Below are 23,386 nucleotides of genomic sequence, written 5' to 3' on the forward strand. Positions count from 1 at the left end.
GATTGTCCCGTGTGCTCAAGGAAAACCACAGTGCGCACTGTGTTTTAAAACCTTCAGCACCGTGGACAGCTCCAGGCAGTTTATGTGGGGGAGGTGGCCATTCTCCTCCCACCACCTGTGACTCGCACATTCCTCCCCAGCCAGTAAGGGACGCGTCTGTGTACACTGTCACGTATGATGTTACTTTGCCCAGGTCAACCCCGTTTGACAGGGTCCGGGTGTTTCCCCAATATGCCAGGTCTGACTGAAGAGAGAGAGGGATGGTCAGCATTCGCCACTTGTTGTTCTGTGCCACGAGACCCTGGGCCGCACACTGGTGCGACTGGTCAGTGACCTGAGCACATACCTGATCCTGGGGGGAAGGAGGCGTGGGCTTCCGGTGGCCGAAAAAAGTAGCCTTCGGAAGCAGAATGGACGGCAGGCTCTGCTCCAGGGGGGGGACCGAAGGGAAGCCCGCTTCTGTGTGGCCTTGAACCCGAGTGAACGTGGCGTAGCGACAGACGGGAGCCTTCAGTTTCCCGGGCTGTGAGAGAGCCTCCTCCACGAATGGCCGAAGCTCCTTGAAGTGCAGCCAGAGTGGAGCCCGTGAGGAGGGCAGCTCCTGAGCGTAAACATCCCCGCTCAAGAGGCCACGAGCGGCCGGGAGCGATATGCCTCTCTGGTCTGCTGCCTTTTTTATGATCTCTGATTTAAAATTAATAGGCTATAATGTCTATCATTAGCAATAATAGGCTAATCAGTGTCATAGGTAGCTTGGTAGCTCATCGGTAGATACATATCATGTCAACATTGCACATGGTCCTCAGTTTCAGAAACTGTCACACCAAGGAGTGGAGTAGCAACAGACCCCTCATCCTCCTCTTTGGATTTGAGACAAGGTGAGCTTATATCAAAATTAAAGCAAACCCTGTTTAGCCATTTTGACTGAAAGGTGATAAGTAACACTAACATATTAGTGTGTTGAATAAGAGGTTAATATCAAATGTATCCTTCATAGAGAAAGATAAGATCTGATTGATTTTCTTTTTTTTGTGGGGGGGGGGTTTGAGGAACATGGTGGCCCAGAATCTTGTGTTACGCCCCTGACCGTAGCTCTTTGAAAGAAAATGTTGAACTATTTTTTTAATTTGTAGAAAGTAATTATATATGTCAGAGCTGTGCAGAGACAATTTTAACTATTTTTTATACTGTTAGTTAATCTTTATTTACAGTATAAAAGTGCATCATATTTTATATACTCATTATAGGTTTTTAAACTCTCGCTATTCAAAGTAACTAACTGTCAAATAAATACTGTAGAGTAACTTATTTTCCTCTGAAGTGGAGTGGAGTACATATGTGGAGTGGAGTAAATAAAAAAACATATAAAGTAGCATAACGTTGAATACTCCTCTTTAGTACCTCAGAGTTTGGTACAGTACTTGAGTAAATGTACTTAGTTACTTTCCACCACTACTCCCTCCCTTTATGAATCTCCTTACTTGCCCTGTAAATTGTTGAGAGATGGATTGTACAACAGAGCCTTTGCTTTAAGTGTTTTCACACGTCCCCTCTGTGTCCATGTGAGGGTTGTTAAAACAACTGTTAACAAGCCCCCCTTACTGCTTCCCTTTATCGACAGTATGTGTGTGTCTCTTGAAAATAAAACACATGCACAACTTGAAATTAAGTTCAAATGGGTTCGCTCGTTGCGCCATTGCAGTAAGTGCTGGAAATGTAATCAGGTGTTGAAGAGCAACAGAGGAGTATAGTGTGTGTGTGTGTGTGTGTGTGTGTGTGTGTGTGTGTGTGTGTGTGTGTGTGTGTGTGCGTGTGTGTGTGTGTGTGCGCGTGTGTGTGTGTGTGCGCGTGTGTGTGTGCGCGTGTGTGTGTGTGTCACTGTAGGCGGTGCAGCAGAACACTGATAGATGTCCAATAAGTTCTGGACTGAGCTCAGATATCACTCATCTTTTTAATGAATTTAGAATTTTAATGTGTGAGTGTGAAGTGTGTGAGAAGTCTGATCTATGGCAGCGCTTGCCCAATCACACTGCATCAGTCCACAGTGGTTTATATTATGGACAGTAGGTCAAGGCTGAACTTTTACTACTTCCAAATGTCAACAAGTGAATGTGTTGAGACATGTCAGTTCCAGTAATGAATAATAACGTATGGGCCACCTGACTGAGAACTGGGAGAGAAAAACGTGGTGTAAGCTGTCAGAGTAAGAGTTTTTTGCCTGTATTCCTTTGTATTTTCATAAGTGTTTCTGTTTTTCTGTCTCTTTTCTGTCAGTCAAATCTGGTCTGTTTCCTGTCTATTACAGTTTATTACAGATTACAGTCAACCTATTAGTTTGCTTATCCATCTGCCTGTCTGGCTTAACTGTATGAATATTGGGTTATATTACCCATTCTGACTCTTATTTCCCCTTTTCACTTGTTGTCTGACTTTCTGTCTACCTGTCTATTAGTATAAGTATATAATTTGTGTTGTAAAGCAGCTCCCTTGCGATCACTGTCTGACTATATGTCGTTCAATCTCCCTATTGGTTTGTCTGTTCAAGTTTCTGTCTGACTTCTTATCTGCTTATCTGTACTTAACCTCTTGTCTTGGTCATTTCTAGGTAGATGCTCTGCGGGTGCGTCTGGAGGAGAAGGAGCAGCTCCTGACCAAGAAGACCAAGCAGCTGCAGGACCTGACTGATGAAAAGAGCACACTAACAGGAGAGATCAGAGACATGAAGGACATGCTGGATGTCAAGGAGAGGAAGGTTAATGTCCTGCAGAAGAAGGTAAGTGAGTCCAGAGGTCGCTTGCAGTGATAAACCCACAAAGAAGTATTACCCGATAACATATCAATGTTGTGTTTTCAGCCTATTCATCTGGCCCAAAATGGCCAAACATATCAATTAATACTGCAAAGTTAGAAAGTGCTGGTTATAGTTATGATTAGGGTTTATTATACACAACTTTTTCGGTGATTGTAATCTATCCATTTTCCACTCTACATTTGCTAGGAAAAAACTGCTGCTCATTAAATTGAATCACTTTTATTGGGGAACAAAGACGTGTAGACATTTGATCAGTGACAGGTTTGTTGACTGTCCACAACATCAGGTAACGTTCCCTATATTGGAAATTAATTCTCTGTTCTGGCCACATGATCATGTCTCTGGCATTGTGAGTAGACAGTGAGAGTTTTTGTTGAATTAATCATTGAATGGGTGCCTAAGTTCTGCTACTCACAGGTGATCACTATAACATATGGTTTGCAAAGATACCGCCACACATAAATGTGTTCTATACCCAGACCAGCACACACATCCTTCTCTATCTATCTGTCTGTCTGTCTGTCTGTCTGTCTGTCTATATATATATATATATATATATATATATATATATATATATATATATATATATATATATATATATATATATATACATAATATATGCATACCTGCACACACACACACACACTCGCACGGCATGTCTCAGATGCCTTAATGACTTTTATAAGGTTAGCTATTTAGACAGGGCCAGTGGCCACCTGTGGTGTGCATGTTGGCAATTCCTCTATAGACCAATTACACACACATAAAGGTCCCCTCTAAACTTCCTTGTTTCCTCTCATGTCCTCAAATTAGATATCCCTCTCTCTCCTCCCACTTGCTGAGTTTAATGAAAAAGGGTTCCAAAGGTTGGATGCAGTTGACTTTATTTCACAGCCATGTTTGTTATAGGCTGTCAGTTCATTTTGGAGGCATTTGGTGCTAAGTTTGAAGTTTTAGTCACCATTTGTGTTTTTTTTATTGAAATGATTTTTGATTACATTGCTGTGTGCACTTGGTCTGTTTTACTGTAAGCCTCAATTGCCATTTCCATCCCTCAGTGAGATTAGGTTGGATGATTACTAGGTAAATATTTGGTATATGCTGCTGTATTTTGCTTCTTCATTGATGTTTTTTCATCTGTCTCTTTGTAGAAAGCCTCTTCCTCTGTATCCTTGTGTGTTTCTCCTTGGCTCTTATTTTTCTCTCCAGGGCACCTACCTCTCCCCACACATGTTGTTACTCCTAATCTCAAAAGCTTTCTTCCTAATTTTTCATGCCACAGTTTATTTTTTTAAATCCAGAAGTGATACAGCACACTTATATACAACATGACTTGTAGTAAATTAGGCAAACACATTTATAATGTATTTAATTTTCTACATGTGTAATATGACATGAATGAAAGAAGTATTTTACACTGTGAAATGACAGGTGTTTTCACTCCATTATCCACACAGTATACACTGAACACAATCTGATAGGTTTTCCAAACTTCCTATTTCCCAACAGCCCCTGGGGGCTATAACTTACAATGGTATGTCTCATGGGAAAGGCAGGAGTTGAGCTATGAGTCGAAGCTAGTTTCCTTTCTGGGCTTCATACTCTCTAAGTTACTGCTGGCTTATTATGAAATACACCAAAAAGCTCTGTGTGTGTTTGAATTCTTCGCATGGAGCAGGAAGTCCTCCCTAGACACAAATCTAAATGCCAAGGAAGTATTTCCTAGCTAAAGGGTGACTGCATGTTTTTCAGCAATGACTAAAATCCAGCAAATGAAATGTGTTGAGGCTGACCTGGATGTGAAGCTTGATTAAGAATCTTAAATTAGCTTTCTAATTCTCAGGTTTTGTGTTTTGTTGTTGACACTTTAATTCATTATCATGCCATTTTGAAAAGCTGACAGAAGTGTACTATAGTGACAAAACCTTCCACTGCTACCCAATGCAACTGTTTTGTCAAACATGTTAATCATCAGACAGGAAATAAGCAAACACCAAAAATAAAATCACACGTGTAGCCCCGTTTTGATTTGGACAAATTTGGAAACTTGCACTCAAATACTGTATGTAAAATGTGTGGTGACCAGTGTTGGGAGTAACAGCGTTTAAGTATAACGGCGTTACTAACGGTGTTATTTTTTCAGTAACGGAGTAATCTAATTAATTACCTTTCCCATTGTTGCCACGCCGTTATCGCTACTGAGAATGTAAAGTGGCGTGTTACTACAATTTGGTTGAATGAAGCGCGAGGTGTCAGGCTTTGGCTCCACATCAGCTGCCGGGAGAGAGCAGATGACACCATTGCATATGACTGCACAGTCTGACTACTAAACACAAGACAGTGACGAGCCAGGGAAATTCAAAGGTATCGTTCTCGAACTGGAAGTACCGGCACTACTTCTCGCTCATTGAAATTAAAGGCAAGAATGTTAATGTAACATGCACGCTATGCCCAGGAAAAAAAGACTTTATCCACGTCTGCCTCAAGCAACTCGAATCTTATGAAGCACCTCACACATCAACATCAACACATGCTAACACGACACTTGTTGCTGCTGCTAACCCAACCCCAAGCTCAAATGCAGATAGCGTGAGCTCCAGCGAAGGAGACGGAGCCACTCTGTTAAAACAAGCAATGCTCAATTTTTCGGGTCAGCAACAGGTGACCAAGGCCGAGCTGAACACATCAATCAGTTAATATAAACATCTTTGACGTTAAAGATGTTATAGAACGTAATAGCGTTATAGAACATAAAAAATAACGTCACAGTTACTTTGCTGAGTAACTAATTACTTTTACAATGTGGTAACTGAGTTACTAACTCAATTTGTAACTGTAACTAATTACTTTTTTAAAGTAAGATGACCAACACTGGTGGTGACAGCATTGCTCTGTTCACCAACAAGTAGCTGAGCTAAAGTAGATGTAAAATGGAAGTTTCTAGTTGAATTGCATCACATCCCATCACATCACATTGATGCATTGATCTGAACTTGACTCAATTGACGTATTAGTTTTGCTCACAATTCTTCCAATTATTGAGGTCATTTTGATGATTTCAGATGGTCATTTGGTTTCATGGAACAGTCCTACTGTGCATTCTTATCCTATGTCAGTAATATATATATATATATATATATATATATATATATATATATATATATATATATATATATATATATATATAACATCTCCCTCACTGGAAAAACGAGGCTTCATTGGTCATCATTGGAGGCAATCTCAATGCAGAGAGATATAAAGATGAGATTCTGCAACCAGTGGCAATCCCATATCGCCACAGTCTGGGACCGAGCTCTATCCTCCAAGATGACAACGCTCGCTCCCACAGGGCGGGGTTTATCAGAGACTACCTCCAGAATGTCGGAGTGGAGAGGATGGAATGGCCTGCCAGCAGTCCTGACCTCAACCCCATTGAACACTTGTGGGATCAGCTTGGGCGTGCTGTTCGTGCCAGAGTGACCAACACAACCACGTTGGCTGACTTGCGACAAATGCTGGTTGAAGAATGGGATGTCATGCCACAGCAGTGTGTGACCAGGCTGGTGACCAGCATGAGGAGGAGGTGCCAAGCTGTTGTGGCTGTGTATGGTTTTTCCACACGCTACTGAGGCTCCTTTTTGTGAAATGAATAAATTGTTAAATTGCCAATATGTCTTGTTTCTGCAAACTTCAATCATCCAATCCACCAAACACCAAACGAGTTAATGGCAGAATAAGCCTTTTGGCATTGGCAGAGAAGATTTGGCAAATTTTTGCTCATCACACAAATGCATGTTCCTTACAAATGGGGCACCATTTGAAAGGGAACTAAACTGGCTTTCCAACGGTATAAGATTTATTGCCAAAAAGCATTGTTACCACAGAGAAATAATCTACCAAACACAAATTTCCTTACTTTTTGTGCTAAGTTTATTATATTATATTTTACAATCCATTACCAACAGCAACCATCTAGTCACTTTTTTTAATTAAACATGACTGTGTTTCTTAAAGGGTGATAAAGAGCTGCAGTTTGATTCCCTTTCCACACTATAGGCCTACTACTCCTCTACACAGCTATATTTTATCCGCTTCAGCTGTTTGTTACTTTAACTTTGTTAGCTTCATGCTAACATTATCATGCTAACATATTAATGTTAGAAAGAGTTGTGGAGGGTTGTATTGTATCTACCTGCACCCAGAGATAACTGAGAGATGCAGGTACAGAATGGCCTCAAAACCTCTATTTAAAAGCCAATAGTCAAATGGTTATGTTGCATACCACATAACCGCAACATCCCTGGCTCGATTTCAGCTGCGGACCTTTGTTGCATGTTAATAAGCTTTTCTATCTTCCCTTGTTTCCTATCTACCTCTACGTATATTATCAGCTTTCCAGTAAAGGCAAACTCGCCAAAAATGAATAAATAGAGGGGTCATACAACAGCAAGACACTGTAGTGTAGTGTTGTTCACCTCATTGTGATCTTCAGTCACACATTTGGATTGTGAATTAGCAGAAACAAATCTTTTTGTCAACTTACTGTCAACAGTTTTCAGAGGGAATCTGTCTTTGGCAGACAGTAGTTCCAATAAAAAGTGTCAAGATCGGATTACCCAGAGCAAGCAGGACATTGTTTCTGGAGGAAGATGTTGCTGTATTTTTTCAATGCTGGGAGCACCACACATGGGATTACATTCATCTCTGTTGTATTTGGGTGGTTTCAGGAAATCTGGCCAAATAATACTGAAACTAGCTGTATGGCTAGATACGTACCTCCAGAGGATGTGAGAAAATGTGTTATTTTTAATTTGGGTGGACCAACCCTGTGACGTGCTATGGCTAATCATTCCATGGTAATATTTCTAAACAGAAAAATGCTGCTCTGGTGGCTCTTTTTCTAGGACACTAAAACTTACAAATCTGTATACAAGGAGAAAGACAGGAATGTAGCTTGGAAGCATAACTTGTTTCTTTCCCGGTTTCATGCCATATAAATCATTGCATCCCAATTGTAAAATACATTGGCTGACCCTGCCTCTTCCCAGGACAGGATAAAGCTTTCCCTGAAACTTCCTGTATCTAAATATCAAGGTACATTTTCCCCAATAAAGGGGGACTTTTGTGATATGACAAAACATTCCACATACAGAAAAGCAAATATGGGTTGAGGATCAGCTGAATGTGGGTCAGCAGAGAAGCTTATGAAAGTTATTTTAATATGAACAAGGACTGTTGTTGCTTTTATGATACAATAGGATGAGGTTTAGCTTAGATCATTTAAAAGTCGATTGAGTGGCTGACCTTCAACTCATAAAATGATCAGCTCTGAATGAGCCAACCAAACACAGTTCATAGAGCTATTAATCTCTTTACTGTAATGTGTTCTCCCACTGATGAAAAGAGTAAATCTTCATGCTGCAATTTTGTATTCTTTGACTAGTAAATCATACCTTTCTACCCTGCTAATGTGTTGTTTTCGATGTTTTGAGTAATTTGTTTTTTAGTTTACAGTTTTCTTTTCACGTTACTGACTTTTTATTTATTTTTATTTTTACATGGTGATTAAAGAGCTTGCCTCCTTTAGCTTTACTCACCTTTAACATGTATAGCGGTTTCTACAAATTACTTTAAGTGTCAAGTGACGACTTTATGTACATACAAATGAGAGCACTTCAGTGAAACCCCACACTTATATCGGCTAGACTTCTCTGACTTTGAAGTTTGAAGGGTCTGTTGCCCCCATCCATGTTTGAAGTGTGGAACTTCTCAACAGTTAAGAGCCCCTCTTTTAGCCCCTCTTTGGTGCAGCATTCACTTCTTTAATACAGCGAGTGATACTTTACATGCTGGAGAAATGACTCCCAGACTGGTGGGCTGATGAGTCTCAGATATACCAGTGCTAAGCACTTTTGGAATGATTGTAGTGCACCTCTGCAGAGACTACCTTAATTTGCAGCATGTATCTCTCATTGGTGCCTTATTTTCGGACTCAAGAGAGTATGAGGATTTGTATCTTTTCTTAGGGGCCTCTCCACAGACAGTCACCATAACTTATAGCATGGCACCATGATGTCATTGCTGTAGTTTGAGCCCAACATTGATCCTAATAGTTAGAGGCTGAATTTAACCAAAAATAATGAGGTCTTTAAATGAAAAACAAAAATGCACATGCTACGTTTGTCTGGGCTTTTTCGGTCTTACGTATCACGACGCAGAACAGTGGGAGCTCTGTTCGAGCCCTTGGTCTACGAGACCATGACCAATGCATAATGATGCATTTATTTATTTATTTTTTCATTTTTGGTTCCTTTTTTTCCCCTTTCGCTGGGGGGGTAGGGGTGTGGGAGGTGCACATGCAGAGCCGGTTGTGGTGTGGTTTTGGCATACATGTGTTATTCATGTTCAAACATTGTGGTCGTTTCAATCCATATTCATGCTTTTAAAAAGGCTGGCTGTGTGCATGGAAGTATAGTATCCCCTATCATGTTCCCTCCCTATAGCAACCACAGACAGAGAGATTCGATTACGTCTGCTTGGGCTGCATCAGGCATTTGTGTGTATATTTGTGTGTGCGTGTCTATACAGAAGGATGCCCTTTACACATGGGTCTCTGTTAATTATAACAGTGTCTAGCAGGTCTCCCCTAGACTTTCTCAGGGGAACCCAGCTCTGTTTCAGAGCACCCTTTGGCAGACTCTTTCAGCACAAGCTCTGTCTTGGTGTCATCGGCACAGCAAGACCTTTGATTGTGAAGAAAAGAGAGAGAGAAACAGAGAGAGAGAGAGAGAGATAAACAGAGATGTTTCCTGGCGTTCTACATTTCCTCTGTTTCCTCCCCCTCTTTTGATCTCTCTCTGTGGAGCAATTGCTCTTCTGTCCTCCATTTTTCATAATTTTATGAGTTTTCATTATTGTTGAAATACACTCAATGTTCATGTCCCTTGTTGAATTAATGCATGCATACCGCCTAATGACCATATTCTGTTTGGTTGCCCAGCTGTTCGTCGTATTAATTTGAGCAAACTGCTGTACGGTGCTGTACCCATGCAGGGATGTGCTGACCATGTTTTCCTAAAAAAAAAAAAATTAGTGTTTCTTTCTTTTCTCTCCCTCCTCCTACATGTTTTTTACACACCGCCCCAAAATAACACTGGCTCTTTTGAGATTGATGCATATGGATAGCGAGGGGAGGTGCTGCATGTTGATAGAAAGGAAAATATTAGTCCAGCATTAGCAAAACCAAACATTTCTTTCTGCTTTTGTCCAGATGTGTATGACAGACAATGATCTCTTTCTACAATTTTAAACTACTTCCTAAAACAGTCATATAATAATAAGTGTTGGCACCTAAAAATGTCATTATGTCCAATGACACACCCTGACAAAGGCTTGGTAACAAACCTCAATATATTTTGATTACCGACTAAAATGTGAGAACAGGTAGGAGTATCGAAAACTGTAGAGTGCCCCAAGTTGGAATCAAATGCTTGGTCAGATTCTTAGTCTTGTTTACTTAATCTTTGGTCAGATATTTCCAGATCCGAATCAGGAAACTGCTAATTTTAGAATGTGTTTGTGTAGGGATGCACCGAATCCAGATTTTTGGGGTTTGACCGAATACCGAACCCACTGGTTAAGATTCTGCCGAATCCAAAACCAAATCCTACTCCCATCCTCAGTCCATTAACAGAGTAAACACACAAACAACGTCCACAGCAGTGTATTTTTCATTTTATTTTATTTTAACTGTAAAAAAAATAAAAAAAATAGGCAACATTATGCCTGGAAGACAAGTGGAAAAACTATTTTGACAATTACCATAGGCCTATGTTTACCCAAGATCTAATCAATATCCAAAATATTACCAGCAAAGCTGGTAATGGTTGTCTGGTTAACACAGGTTTTTAGCTGTGACTGTCCTTCCTTTGCCGTTCCTGAAGTTGCTGCATTTTGGCTGCTGTCTGTAGAATCCTTCATGCACAACTTGTATTCTTTCGGATGTTTCATACGAAAATTTGTTTTAACAGCCGCGATGTTGTGTATGCATGTATGTATGTATGTATGTATGTATGTATGTATGTATGTATGCTTGGGGTCCTTGCCACCACGAGACAAATCGGCATTGCAAATTGAACGTGTAGCTCGACTTGAATCACCTTCTTTTGACTGAAAGTACTGCCAAGCAACACTTTTTCTGCTCACGTGTTCCATTTTCACTTTCTCACAGCCTACTGCATTGAACGGTCCACCTACGTAAACATCTTCCTGTAATCAACGGCAGCGTCATTACGTCGACCAGCATAGCGCGCGTAGTGCAAGTGTAGGGTTCGGTTTGGTGGAAAAAAATTCTAAGTTTTCAGCAGAAACCGAACCCCGTCATAAAGCCCAATATTCGGCCGAATCCTGGATTCGGTGCATCCCTGGTTTTGTCTATCTAAGTTTTATACTGATATTTCATTTAAGACAGCACTGGATACTGATGCACTTAGAAGTGTGGCACATTTTGTTAAATGAAAAAAGGGGTTTATATTCCTCAAACTAAGGTATTGAAAAAAGTATTGATACTGAAACTCAAGTATATCGTATTAGCATTTGTATTGAAACATAGACAGAGGTGCATAGCTTGATACCATTACAGAATATACTGTAAATACTTAGCATAAATAATGTTTGTTGCATGAAGCTGTCACCTGACTTCATGTAAAGTTGCAGAAATTGAAACAGTGAATGACAAATATACAGTACCTAGGTATACTGTATTGTACACTGTAAGTATTCCAGGTGAGTACTTGTGTGTGTAAAAGCTGAATTTTTAGAGATCCTTTTGGGTAACTCTTTACTGTATGTGTATGTTCCTACATGTGAGCGTGTGTGGGATCTTGATATATCTTGTGATGAGGCCACCACTGCCTTTCTTCCTAATGGATTCCATCTGACCAATCACATTGCAGAGACATGGCTACAGATAAGCCCGTTGGAGCTGGGGAGGTTCCGGTAAACAGCCTGTGATAGGCCCCCCTGTATTCCCCTTCTGCTCCTATCAGCAATCAGCCGGGGTTAATGGTGAGAGCCTGAGGCTGGCTGATTGGAGCCAGGCTACACATCAGTCAAGACAAACCCAGTGTTGGGCCATATGTCAAGCTCTATTCAAGTCCGTCTTCTTCCTGACCACAACACATGCATTGCAGTTGAAGAAATCAGATGTGTTTGATTACTCTCCGACTTGATTAAGAACTTAAACCTTACTGTATCCTGATAATGACAAAAGCCATAACTCAGGCTGACCTGTTTCGACCTAACCTGTTGGCAGTCAAGTGTTAGTATTTTATACTTTAAGACCTGAGGCAGGCACTTCAGTTTCTGTCTGAAGTGGGTCAGTTTGACCCTCTGTCTCTCAGTTGAACTATATGATGTATTTGACCTGTCTGACCAGATCACTGTAAGTGTGCCGAGGTCAGAAGCTACACGTTAACACACAGCTGCTGTGGTCCACCGGGTGGCCACATATGACATTCTTCTTTCTTTCTTTCTTTCTTTCTTTCTTTCTTTCTTTCTTTCTTTCTTTCTTTCTTTCTTTCTTTCTTTCTTTCTTTCCCTCTTTTTTCTTTCTTTCAGATCAAAGGGCTCCCATTCCCTCTCTCCAAAGAGGAGAAAAAGAAAAGAATTAATACTAATGGTGCTGGGAGCAGAGGAATAAAGCGTCAGGGTAATTACCCAGCAATCACTGCAGCATTCCGCAGCTGAGGGGGGCAGAGATAGGGTCTTGAGCTTAAAGAGCATGGATGTGGATCAACTTGGCCGGCACACACACAGACACACTCACGCTCACGTACAGCCGAGCTTGCACAAGTGCAATCTGTCTTCATCGAAGAGCTCTGGGGTCTGCAGGAGTCTCTCCCTGCTCATTTTGCTCTGTGGTCGACCAGGAGAAATCACTATGAAAACAACACTCGCTTCGTCTTTCTAGCTGTTTCTCTGTCATTCTCCATGTGTGTCTGCATCTCTGTGTGTGTAAGTGTATATATGTGTGTGTTAATGTGTCTGTGTTGATGTCTATTTGATATGTATGAATGCAGTGGAGGGTCTCTGTGTGAATGACTTTCTGGAGGAATGTGTGGGGAGAGGGGGAGGATGTCTGCTTGTCATATGTGTAGTGCTATATGCAGCCCCCATCGCCTGAATCTGGCCCGACATTCATGATAATAATCACAGCCTGATTGTGTGTGTGTGTGTGTGTGTGTATGTGTGTGTGTGTGTGTGTGTGTATATATTCCTGTATGTATGTTCAGTACTGTATGTTCAGAATAAGCCACAATGGATGTCCAGAATTAGATAAGTGGATATGGTTTCCTGTTTGTGTGTTCATATGCAAATGTGTTTATGCACATACACAAACAGTAGGCCTCAATCAAATTAGGATTAATCAAAGTGTTGGGAGTTTTTTTGTTTGAGTTTTTCAGACACTGGACAAATGTTTTTGGATTAACCCTAATTTAACGTGGATGGCTCCATACAATGCTCTTCACAACTAAAATAAATGAGCATTTCACTACTTTCATTGAATTTGGGTGTTTTGTTTAATTTTATAGCAAAAACTAAATGATAAAGAAACATTGAAAAGAGTGACAAAAATTTTGAAAAAGTGACAAAAACATCAGGGAAAAGCGACATGAGCGACGAAAAAGATGACCAAAAAGCTGAAAAAAAAAGTTTTAATTTTAAATTTTGTCCCAGAAAAACAAAAAGTTGCATGGTCGACGGGGCGACAGCACAAGGGTTAAAGGAACAATTAAACTGTCTTTTTGAACAGTTTTGTTCTCTAGTTGGGTCTTAAAGAAAAATGAAGTACAGCTAGTGGAAATAACTCAAGTAGCTCACACTGCCTCTAAACATATGTATGTATATGTACTCAGTCCTAAAAACAGTCAATAATGGTTTAATGCAAACACAGATTATCACTTTTTAGGAAGTGTTTCTGATGAGACAGTTTTGTGAGTAAAATAATTGTTACTTCTTGCTTTTTGAGTAGCCTGTTTTTTTTTTTTGATTACTACAGGTAAGAGCTTTTTTTCTGAGCAGCTGCCCAGTTGAACTCATGCAGAAGGTGACTGTAATGTGCTTTTAGCTTATACACAAAATTACAATATTAAAAGATTTCACTTCACCCTTGCCTACTCACCACCTTGCTGATGATAGCAGCTGCACTTATCTGTTTAGAAGATCTTATGTGCAATTTCTTGGCCCCCTTCTGTAATTTTGTCTATCTTTGTGGGTGTTTTGTTGTCCCATATATATTAATTTATAATTCACTTCCAATTTAGGATTGATTTGGATTCATTCTTGTATGCATGCTGACAACCTCATGTATCTGAACAAATACAAGAAACGTTGAAAAGAAACCCAGAACACATTTATGAATATTGATAAATTAGGCTTATCGTGTGTGTGTGTGTGTGTGTGTGTGTGTGTGTGTGTGTGTGTGTGTGTGTTGCTGATGGACACAGAGCACCTTTGTATTTCTAAATAGGCAATGGTGATTTAGAGCAGAATGAATGTTCGTGGAATGGAGAGGAAGCTGCTGTGAGAGTCACAGGCCTCAGTCATAATCGTAGTGAGACCCGTAGAAAATTCTGTCTCTTTCGTTTGCTCCTAGTTCCAGCTTGACAAAACCTTTTTTTCTTTCTTGGCTGTATGGTAGGCAAGGACCTGCCTGTTTGGCTTGTCAAAACTGGATCCTGCCTTTGCATGGTCCTTTTTGGTTTTTGGGCAAAATAGATTTGGTAGAGAACATCACAGCAGATATAAAGAGACATGCAGGCCCGCTGGCACAAATGCAGGTACACAGTGGCACAATACATGTTTTTGTGCAATAGTGCCCAGCCCTCTTCTGCAAGCGAGTGTTGGCCAACAGATAAAAAAAGCACGTAAAACCCTTTTTTTTTTTCATCAGGGGGAAACTCTTTTGCTCTCTTTAACACTGTAGTTTAGAAGGAAAAGTCCCCTGACAGAAATAAAGAATGACCACTACTTTTCCCTGTTTAAAAAAGATTTTGAACCTGAGCATCATGGTTCTTTACCCTCCCTTCTCTTCCTCCCTCTCTTGGGCACCACTCGTCTTATGAAGTCATTTTGCTCCGTCGTTCTGGTCGATAACAGATGATTAATGACTCCTCGAACAAAGCAGCATGACATCAGGAAGGTCATTCGAGGGGAATAGGGGAGAGGTGTCATTTTCTGCTTTAAGGGTCTTTGTGTCACGTTGCCCCCTTACATTCCCAGCCAGTCAACTCTGTAGAGATCTGGTGGGGACCTCTCAGCTATGAGTCAATGGTTGCAGATCCCTTTTGTAGCTAACCCTAGTTGTTTCCTAACAATTTTATGTTAAGCTGCTACTTTTATTCAAGGTTTTAACTTATAAGGTTGTGTGTTAAAAGTGAGTGTTTTGCTCAATGGTGCAACTAAAGTCTGGGTTCAGAGAGAGCAGTTCTGTGTTTCATTGCTCTGTAAAGTGAAGATGTGAAGTGTTACATCTCATAAATATGGAGTTCACTTATTCAAGGAAATTTGGGAATTTGTGTCTCCTCTGTGGTTGTGTACCACTATGATGTCCTGACACAACAGATGCAAGAAAGACAACATTATAACATAAAAACAACATTTTAACATTTTAAATGAATTCCGGAGTTAACATACAGTAGGTGGATAAATAGGCCTGTTGCAGAAAATTGCCACATGGAGGCGCCAGCTTACACATTATCAGTGTTTTCTCAGTCGGCCAGTGTTGCCTGTGTTGCTCTGCTTCGCAGGCAGAGAAGGGGTAGTGGTGGGACAGGGGTTAAATGAAGTGCAAGCACACCCTCCTCACATTAAAAAGGTCACTATCTTCCCTGAGCTTTATGACCAAACTGTGTTTCTCTTTGAAAAGCCACATCTGAGTGCTCAGCAGCGGGAGGAAGTCCTCTATTAATCTGGTAATCAACAAGCTCTGATGGCAGGAGATGGGAACGGTATGCAGGTGTACATGTTTGAGTATACTGTAAAACACACATAAATAAACACACACAATGTTATATGTGCATGCTTTACTAAGCTTGCAGCGCGTGTGATTGTGGAGTACCTGGAGTAGCAGAATGATATTTCCAGTATGTCGTTTTTCATCGTGGTCCTGTCTGACTGTGACCTAGATTTCTCTGGGGAAGTACACACTGTGTTACTACATAATGTTTAGTTTGCGGTTAATGTCCCTCTGTGTATTTGTGTGTGGCTGTCTATGTGTGTGTGTGTGTGTGTGTGTGTGTGTGTACATATCACTGCCAGGATCTTTGGGTTTTACAACTGTCCCTGTCATATTTTCAGAGGCGTTGACAAGCACAGAGAAATGAGTTATTTTACAGAAAGGGCGACCAATTATTGTTTGGTATTTTTATTGGTCCAAAAGAGTTTTAAAAATACCAACGATTGTATTTTTATGGTGGTCACGCTCCACGCTGGTCTCCTTTTTGTTGTGCAGAAATGATTCCTCTGGAGGCCACCGAGTTCTAGTTTTTAGTTTGGATGAAAGACAGACGGGTCGACCGGGTTTGTGGTTCTGCTCTGGAACGAGCTGCTTTTAGATCATGATTTTTCGCCAGAGACACATGGCCTGATACTGTTTTACTAACTTCTCTCTCATAACATTAGAACTCGGCTTTTCATCATCATGATCATGCTCTACAGACTGCAACACCAAAGCAACACCAAGGCTCTGAATTTCAAAGCCTATTAAATTTTTAACTTTACAGCTATTGTTTGAGACTTAAAATTTCCCCCCTCACTTTAAATATTTGTCACTCATTTGAAAATGAAGTAATGCCATAATTCATGATGTTTTGTTTCACTGATGACAATATCAGCCTACTTTTAACCCACTAGTTTCACCAACAATTTGTTATAGAAGTTGTAGAAGTTATACGACTGTAGCCAGCACAACCAAGTTTATAATAGTAATATTTTTCATGTTGCAGTACTGCCCCTCTCTGCGTCTTTTATTTTTTTACATAATTATGTCAATGATTAGTTGATTACAGTAATCAACTACTATGTTGCAAAAGTCAATGTCATGTGCAAAGTCAGGGTCAGTAAAAGGTAACCGCGCATCAACTCATTTAAGGTGAATCTGGTTGCGTCCTATCAGCTTGCTGATAAAGTTATCAGAGTCAAAACACTATGGATGTAAACAGTGAGAGAGCACACAGAGCCATGTGTGTGGGAGATGACTGAGACAGACGTCATGGCTTCTCAGGAGGATACAATTCAACTCAATGAGACAGACAGTCCACACCGCAATGCCTGGCCCGTAGAGTCATGGTAGCTGCCTATCGTAGGTGGTCTGCTTCAGTGGGAGGTGTGTGTGGTTGGAGAGTGGGATGACATATGCACAGCGGTTTAATGATAAAAGCCTGTGTGTGTGTGTGAGGAGAGAGAGAGAGAGAGAGAGATGCGGGAGTATAGTTTGAGGTAGCCTCATACACAGAGAGATAAAATGAATGGCTGCTGTTCTCATCATAACAGTCAAGCTACTGGTTAGGAGCCCCCCCCCCCTCCCAGACATATGGCTGACCTGTACCTCGCCTGTCGACAAAAGGCATTTCTCTTCGGAGAGTATGTTTTGACTTTGAAAATTCTGACAGAATTCCTTGCCCTCTTTCCCATATCCATGACTCTCGTGACTCCTCAAACGCTGATACGAAACGTTTAAGTTATGTCCAACGTTTTATCTGCACAATTTCACAGAAAGCAGAGCGACATGGCTAAATATTTCATTGAGGGGTTGTTATTTTGTGCGACCAGGCCAAAGCAAACTTAAGCCTAGTAAAGAATGTAATCATTTATCTAAGAACAGGAGCGACATGCTCAATTTGACCTGAAATAGGGCTCTGTGGTGCCCATTGGGACAGGGAGCTAGGGTGTGCATGAGTGCATATGTATATGTTTTTCCGTGCATAGTTAGGAGAACAAGGTATGTCAAAGCTACCGAGCTGCTACATCTAGAGGCCAAAGCCAGATATTTGGTTTGTTTGTACTTCCTCTTGTGTTTACTGCATGTGGAGATAAGCATGTTCCAGCGTCAGTCTTGTTTAATCTGTGAGCAATCACTGGTGCTTCATGATGGTTTAGCTTTGGTGCTCAAGTGCCTACATCTCTTGGAAAATAAGTGAAAAGTACCTCTTCAGCCCACTCACTTAAATAAGAGAAACAAAAGAGAATAAACGAGGAAAACCATATTAACCTCGCCTCTTTCTTTCTCACAGTGTCCACCCTAAAACCCAATCAAACACACCCATGGCAATCATACATTGCTGGGAATTGTATCTATCTTTGGTAGTGTGAGGCTTTCCCATCATTCCCTGAAGGGTTTAATGTCCCTATCACTTGTGGACTGACCTACCAGAGCCTTTAGCTTGGCTGTATAATGACTGTCATTAACCTATCAAGATCTGCCGAAGGGTCCTGACTGCTTTTTCCCACCCCCTCCTGCCACTTTCCCTCCATTGCCAAAACCAAGTTGGCTCCTTTGAATCCTTGCTCTTGGGAGCAGAGAACACCAAAGTCTACAGTCTAATTGGATTCATTTGTAAAATAACTGTGGAGATTTGGACATTATCTACTGTATCTATGTACCCATGACTAGAATGCAAAATACCACCCCACAACACACACACACACACACACAGTGCTTTTCTTGTTTTTTTTATTGGATTCTCATGTTCATTCAAATAAGAAATTCTTTTCAGTGTATGTGCCTTTCTTTTGCACAACACAGCCCCTAAACTGAGTGAATGTGATATTGTATTATATATCTGTCTGAAAACAACATAACCAAAAATGACGCTCTATGCCAGTGTTAACCAACCTGACGAGCCAGATGGTTTGTAACACAGAACCATCTGAGAAGCCGTCATTGGAAAAGGGCAGACACTACCTGGCAGTTGATTGGATGAACCCACTGTCTATCACATCTGCCACTGTTGTTTGGAATGAACAGTCGCGACCATCACACACACCTTACCTGCAAGTAGCTCCTCGCCAGACACTGATTAGTTCGGTAAGCTGGTAGTTAATACGAAACGCATAACTTGAAGCCTGACCATGGATGTATTATATTAACTGGATACCAGATCCCAAAATGGCACCTATTCAGTTCGACAGAGTTGCTTGCCTGGCACATACGCCAAAAAAGTTTCTAAGCTTTTGGGTTTACTTCCGTGATGCGGCCCACTGAACATGTGCAGTAGTGTTTCTCCTACTAGCCCCACCGACGAGTCTCCGCTCGGCCCATAGAATTTAGATTGTGGTGACGTCACAGACTTTTAAATTGCTTTTTTTCGGCTAGAGGGAAGTTTTTCAAATATAAAAGGTCCATGGATTAAACATTCAGAATAGAAAGAGACATAACCGACCTTGTTTGCAGTTCGAGGTGAGTGCACTTCCTGGGGGCCTGAGTCTGACTAGATGGATTGTCGTGTGATATGTGATCACGCATGCAAGGTAAAGTTTATACTGTAGGTCTCGGGATCTCCGGGAGTCCATCCACTTTTCAAATTGAACTACTGTTTTTTTTTTTTTTTTTATCAGGATGACATTAATTCAAATGTAAGAGTGTGCTTGTGAAGTCACCATGTCACCATGTCTTGTCACCAGATGTGCTATCCCTTTGTAACTAATTTGTAGACCTCTGGAGACTCATTGCATGGCGCTGGGTTCTACCCCAGCTGCATCTGCTAGTGTTTTGTTTGGTACAGCTCTGAGCATTTTGTGTTTGTGTTTGTGTGTGCGTGTGCCTGTGTGTCTGAGTGTGCCTGTGCATGTATCTTTGTGTGTGTTTGTGTTCTGTTTTTGCGGATGTTCATCAGATAAAGGTATTTGAACACCACAACTGGCTATTACACCACCACTTTAGCGACATGAGGTTAGCCCCAGAAAAGCAGCTGCAGAGACACAGTCCTATAAGTCATTGGGCTGAATCGACTCTTAGTATAATGCTATTAAACTAGTACTAAGGCTGATTTGCTCACACCGTCCAATGGCTCTGTTGTTTACACATGTCCACTAAGTCTATCTTCTTCTCTCTTCATGGATCCAACCATAATTGTCTTGACCCAAGCCTTACAGTGGATGCTTTCATTGCTGCTCATCTTTGAGATGCTGGGCCAGAATGGAAGACATTACAGCAGGAAATTGGAGAATGCAGCCAGAGGCTGAGCACACTATTCAGTGTCTAGATTCATCTTCTCGATGAATCAGCAGGCAATGGGATAACTTTTTTTTTTTTGATGCTTCGGTAACGCAAGGTCTCCAGTCACGATAGTCCAGTTAAATGCTACTTAACCTTTCAGGTTCGGTCTAAACTTTTCTGCCTGTGACTCTTTTGATCTTTGATCAATATGCTGATAACCTCAGCTCCTCTCTTGTCTCTGTCTCTGTCCATTTCTCTCCAGATTGAGAACCTGTTGGAGCAGTTAAAGGATAAGGACAAACAGCTGGCTGGGTTGAGGGAAAGGGTCCAGGGTCTTCAAACAGACTCCAGCAACACAGACACAGCCCTGGCCACACTGGAAGAAGCCCTATCAGAAAAGGTATGGAACAGAGGGAGGAATGAAGGGAGGGTGAGGATGGCTTTGTTGAAAATGTTGCAGGTCAAGTAAAGCTGATAGCAACTGCTGGGAAGAGAGACTTGATGTGGGGGTCGAGGTTGCTCTGTTAGAATAGTTGCTGGATGGATGTTGTAAAAAATTATGCACACTATTATTGAAATACGCTAGTTTTAAGAAGACCATTTGACCACCACTTGGTTTGGAAGGATCTGAAAATGTTTGCCCGTTGAGGCACACTGGTCTTTCTCTAAGATGGTATACAGCATCTGGCTTAATTAAGCTGCATGCTTTGCTATGACTCACTGCCATAATTTAGTGACACAGCCTCTTGATTTATAGACCTTGGACCACACTAGATGTGGTCCTCTAAACACAGTAAGGGAGAAAAGGAGAAGGGGGGTCTAAGGTGAACATAGACAGAGGATTAGTCCCTGTCTGTAACTGCGCTGAACATAGGGAGGGAATGATCTATAGAATTAGAGGAGGATAGAAGTTTTGAAAGGGGGAGGGATGGAGGGATGGAAAAGTGGAATGGCAGAAGAGCCACAGCCCTGATGGAAGAGGTGGCCTCAGAATTAAGGGAGGGAGAGGTCAAGGAATGTAAGGGTGGAGGCAGAGTAAAAAATTAGTAACTTCTGCAAGACATATGAAAGAAGAAGAGAAGGAGCAGAGCTAGCAAAAGGAATACAGTTACAAAGGATCAGACTGGTATGGAAATATAGTAACAGATAAAATAGCCATGCACCTATAGAGGAACTATGACCGTGAGTGAACATAATGAAAGAGACCGTGTGGACACAATGTACTGTTAAGTCTCAATGGGATTTGTACAGTCCTGGTTCAATGTTAGGAAAATATCAGTATAATTGATTCTTAACTGGATTTACAGGCCTCCATAGCTTTTGGCAAATACTATAATGAGCACAGTAGCCTACCATATACATCCATATACATTGGAAGATACATTGCAGCATAAAATCGCATAGCTGTACAACTGCCATGCAAATCAAGGTGAACTAAGCAGAATAACTCCACCCTGGTGAGTGAATGGGCTGAATGTTGGTCGTATATGCAGGTTTTGTTGTTTTTTGGCAACATGAGAGAGCAGCTGGTCTCCATAAAGCCTCACCTTAACACCACTGAGCTAGCATGCTGCCACTAACACTAAAAGGTGAATAGTCTTGCTGGCCACTGTGGTGTTTTTTCTTTAGTAAAATGCACTGCATTTCATTGCACAGGTACATTTGCCTAATAAAACCGCATTGCATGATTTTGCAGTATTTTGGGGTAAATAAGTTACTTTTCGAGAAACTGGAATGCTAATGGTCTCTCTACAAAAGCCTTTAGTGATGTGTTTTTCAATTTGCACTTGTTACTGGGTGCCAGTGATTTGTAATTGGAGAGAGGCTTGAACACAGGGTAGATTTGTTGTTATATGCTGTACTGACAATGACCATGCAGATGTCAAATCCTAGTCTTGCAGTATATACAGTCTACCTTGAACTGACTGGCTTAATTTCAGAGTGACTTGATCTTGCTTAGGTTTGAAATTGTTGCTAGCACACATTTGTTGGTACTACAGTCTTAAAAAATGATTGCTTTGGCGCTGCAGGCTAAAAAACGGTTTGCATTTACGTGTTTGTTTGTACTGCAGGCTAAAAGATGGATGCTGGTTTACATTTTGCTGGCACTGGCTGCTGCTTAAGAGTTTATAGAGCTCCCAGTTAGGACAGATGTGGATGTCCAGCTGTTTGTCTTGGTTTTCCAGTGGCTGCCACATTTGTATGTTCCAATGCACACATAGTCTGTATGTATGTGTATGCCTATATATTTCTGCAACATTAGCTTGTGTTATTTGTGCTCTGACGTGTAGAGACTGAAGGAACAAGGTCAGTAGAAAATATTCTACATGAGCTTCTATGACAAAATTTAAGTGGTGCTCCTGTCTGTTGGATCTGAATAGTGACGAGGATCCCCCACCCGCCCGCCAAATAAACACATACTGATTATTAGATCTTAGTTAAATCAACAATACAAAACACCACATAAGGAGGAGGTTGGGGTGTTGGAAGGAGCTGCGGCAGCAAAAGGCATTGGCATGAGCGTGTTCATCAGAGTAACCGTGTAAGGTTATGATGTCCACGCTGTATGCCTGCATGAATATGATTAGCTGTTACTAGCCACAGCTGGGAATGAGCCAATCATTGTGAAGCATATTGCAAACAGCTGATGCCAATCAGACAATACAAGCATGATTTCAGTGCTCTGCCTGAACTAGCACTATGCTTCATTACGGACATTTTGAAAGGCGGTGTTAAAACCAGGTAAAAGTTCAAACTATTTCAAACGTGAGCTTTGCAATGTAATGTTTTATGTTCTGAACGTGAGATACATCATTAGTGCTGAGTCAGCTAACAACGCCTCCTCAATAAAAATACAGAACATTGAAACGTTTTTTACACAGTGTTAAGTGCTTTGACACTGATCATGTGAAAGCATGTTAAGTCCAGTCAGACACAGGGGTACTTGATTTCATGACAGGTATGAACATGTGCACGTGTGTGTATGTGTATGTGTATGTTTGTCTCTGCCTTGTAGGCTGCAATTCATCCTTTGATTGTGTTAAATTTTATTTTTGCTTGAACTACACTGACTACACTATACATTCAATCAACAAGAAAAAAAAGTCTATTAATAGACACAATGTTGGCTGATGTGATTTTCATTGGGTACATAGATGTTTTCACTTAAAATGATCTTTTATCACCTAAATGTGTTTTGTTGCCGACAGACTTTGAAATGAATAGCATAATGGCACAATAAACTGTAAATCCCTTTTCTGCCTTGTCCCATCTGTTTACGCAGAAACCACTTCAGATGCAGCTTACATATAATTCAGCTGTGATGAGGAGAACGTTTGGCGAGCTTTTCAGACTTT

General features: G+C 41.0%; 1 protein-coding gene across 1 annotated transcript in view; it reads left to right on the forward strand.

Moving 5' to 3' along the window:
* LOC120559318 (ERC protein 2) overlaps positions 1-23,386 on the forward strand; it is an 86,023-nt gene that overhangs the window by 37,803 nt on the left and 24,834 nt on the right. Inside the window, exons 10-11 of the mRNA XM_039800957.1 lie at positions 2,606-2,773; positions 20,293-20,430. Of these exons, the coding sequence (XP_039656891.1) occupies positions 2,606-2,773; positions 20,293-20,430 (306 nt within the window). The remainder of the gene's footprint in view (positions 1-2,605; positions 2,774-20,292; positions 20,431-23,386) is intronic.

The sequence above is a fragment of the Perca fluviatilis genome, chromosome 5 (genome assembly GCF_010015445.1).
Source record: "Perca fluviatilis chromosome 5, GENO_Pfluv_1.0, whole genome shotgun sequence".
Classification (NCBI taxonomy): Eukaryota; Metazoa; Chordata; class Actinopteri; order Perciformes; family Percidae; genus Perca; species Perca fluviatilis.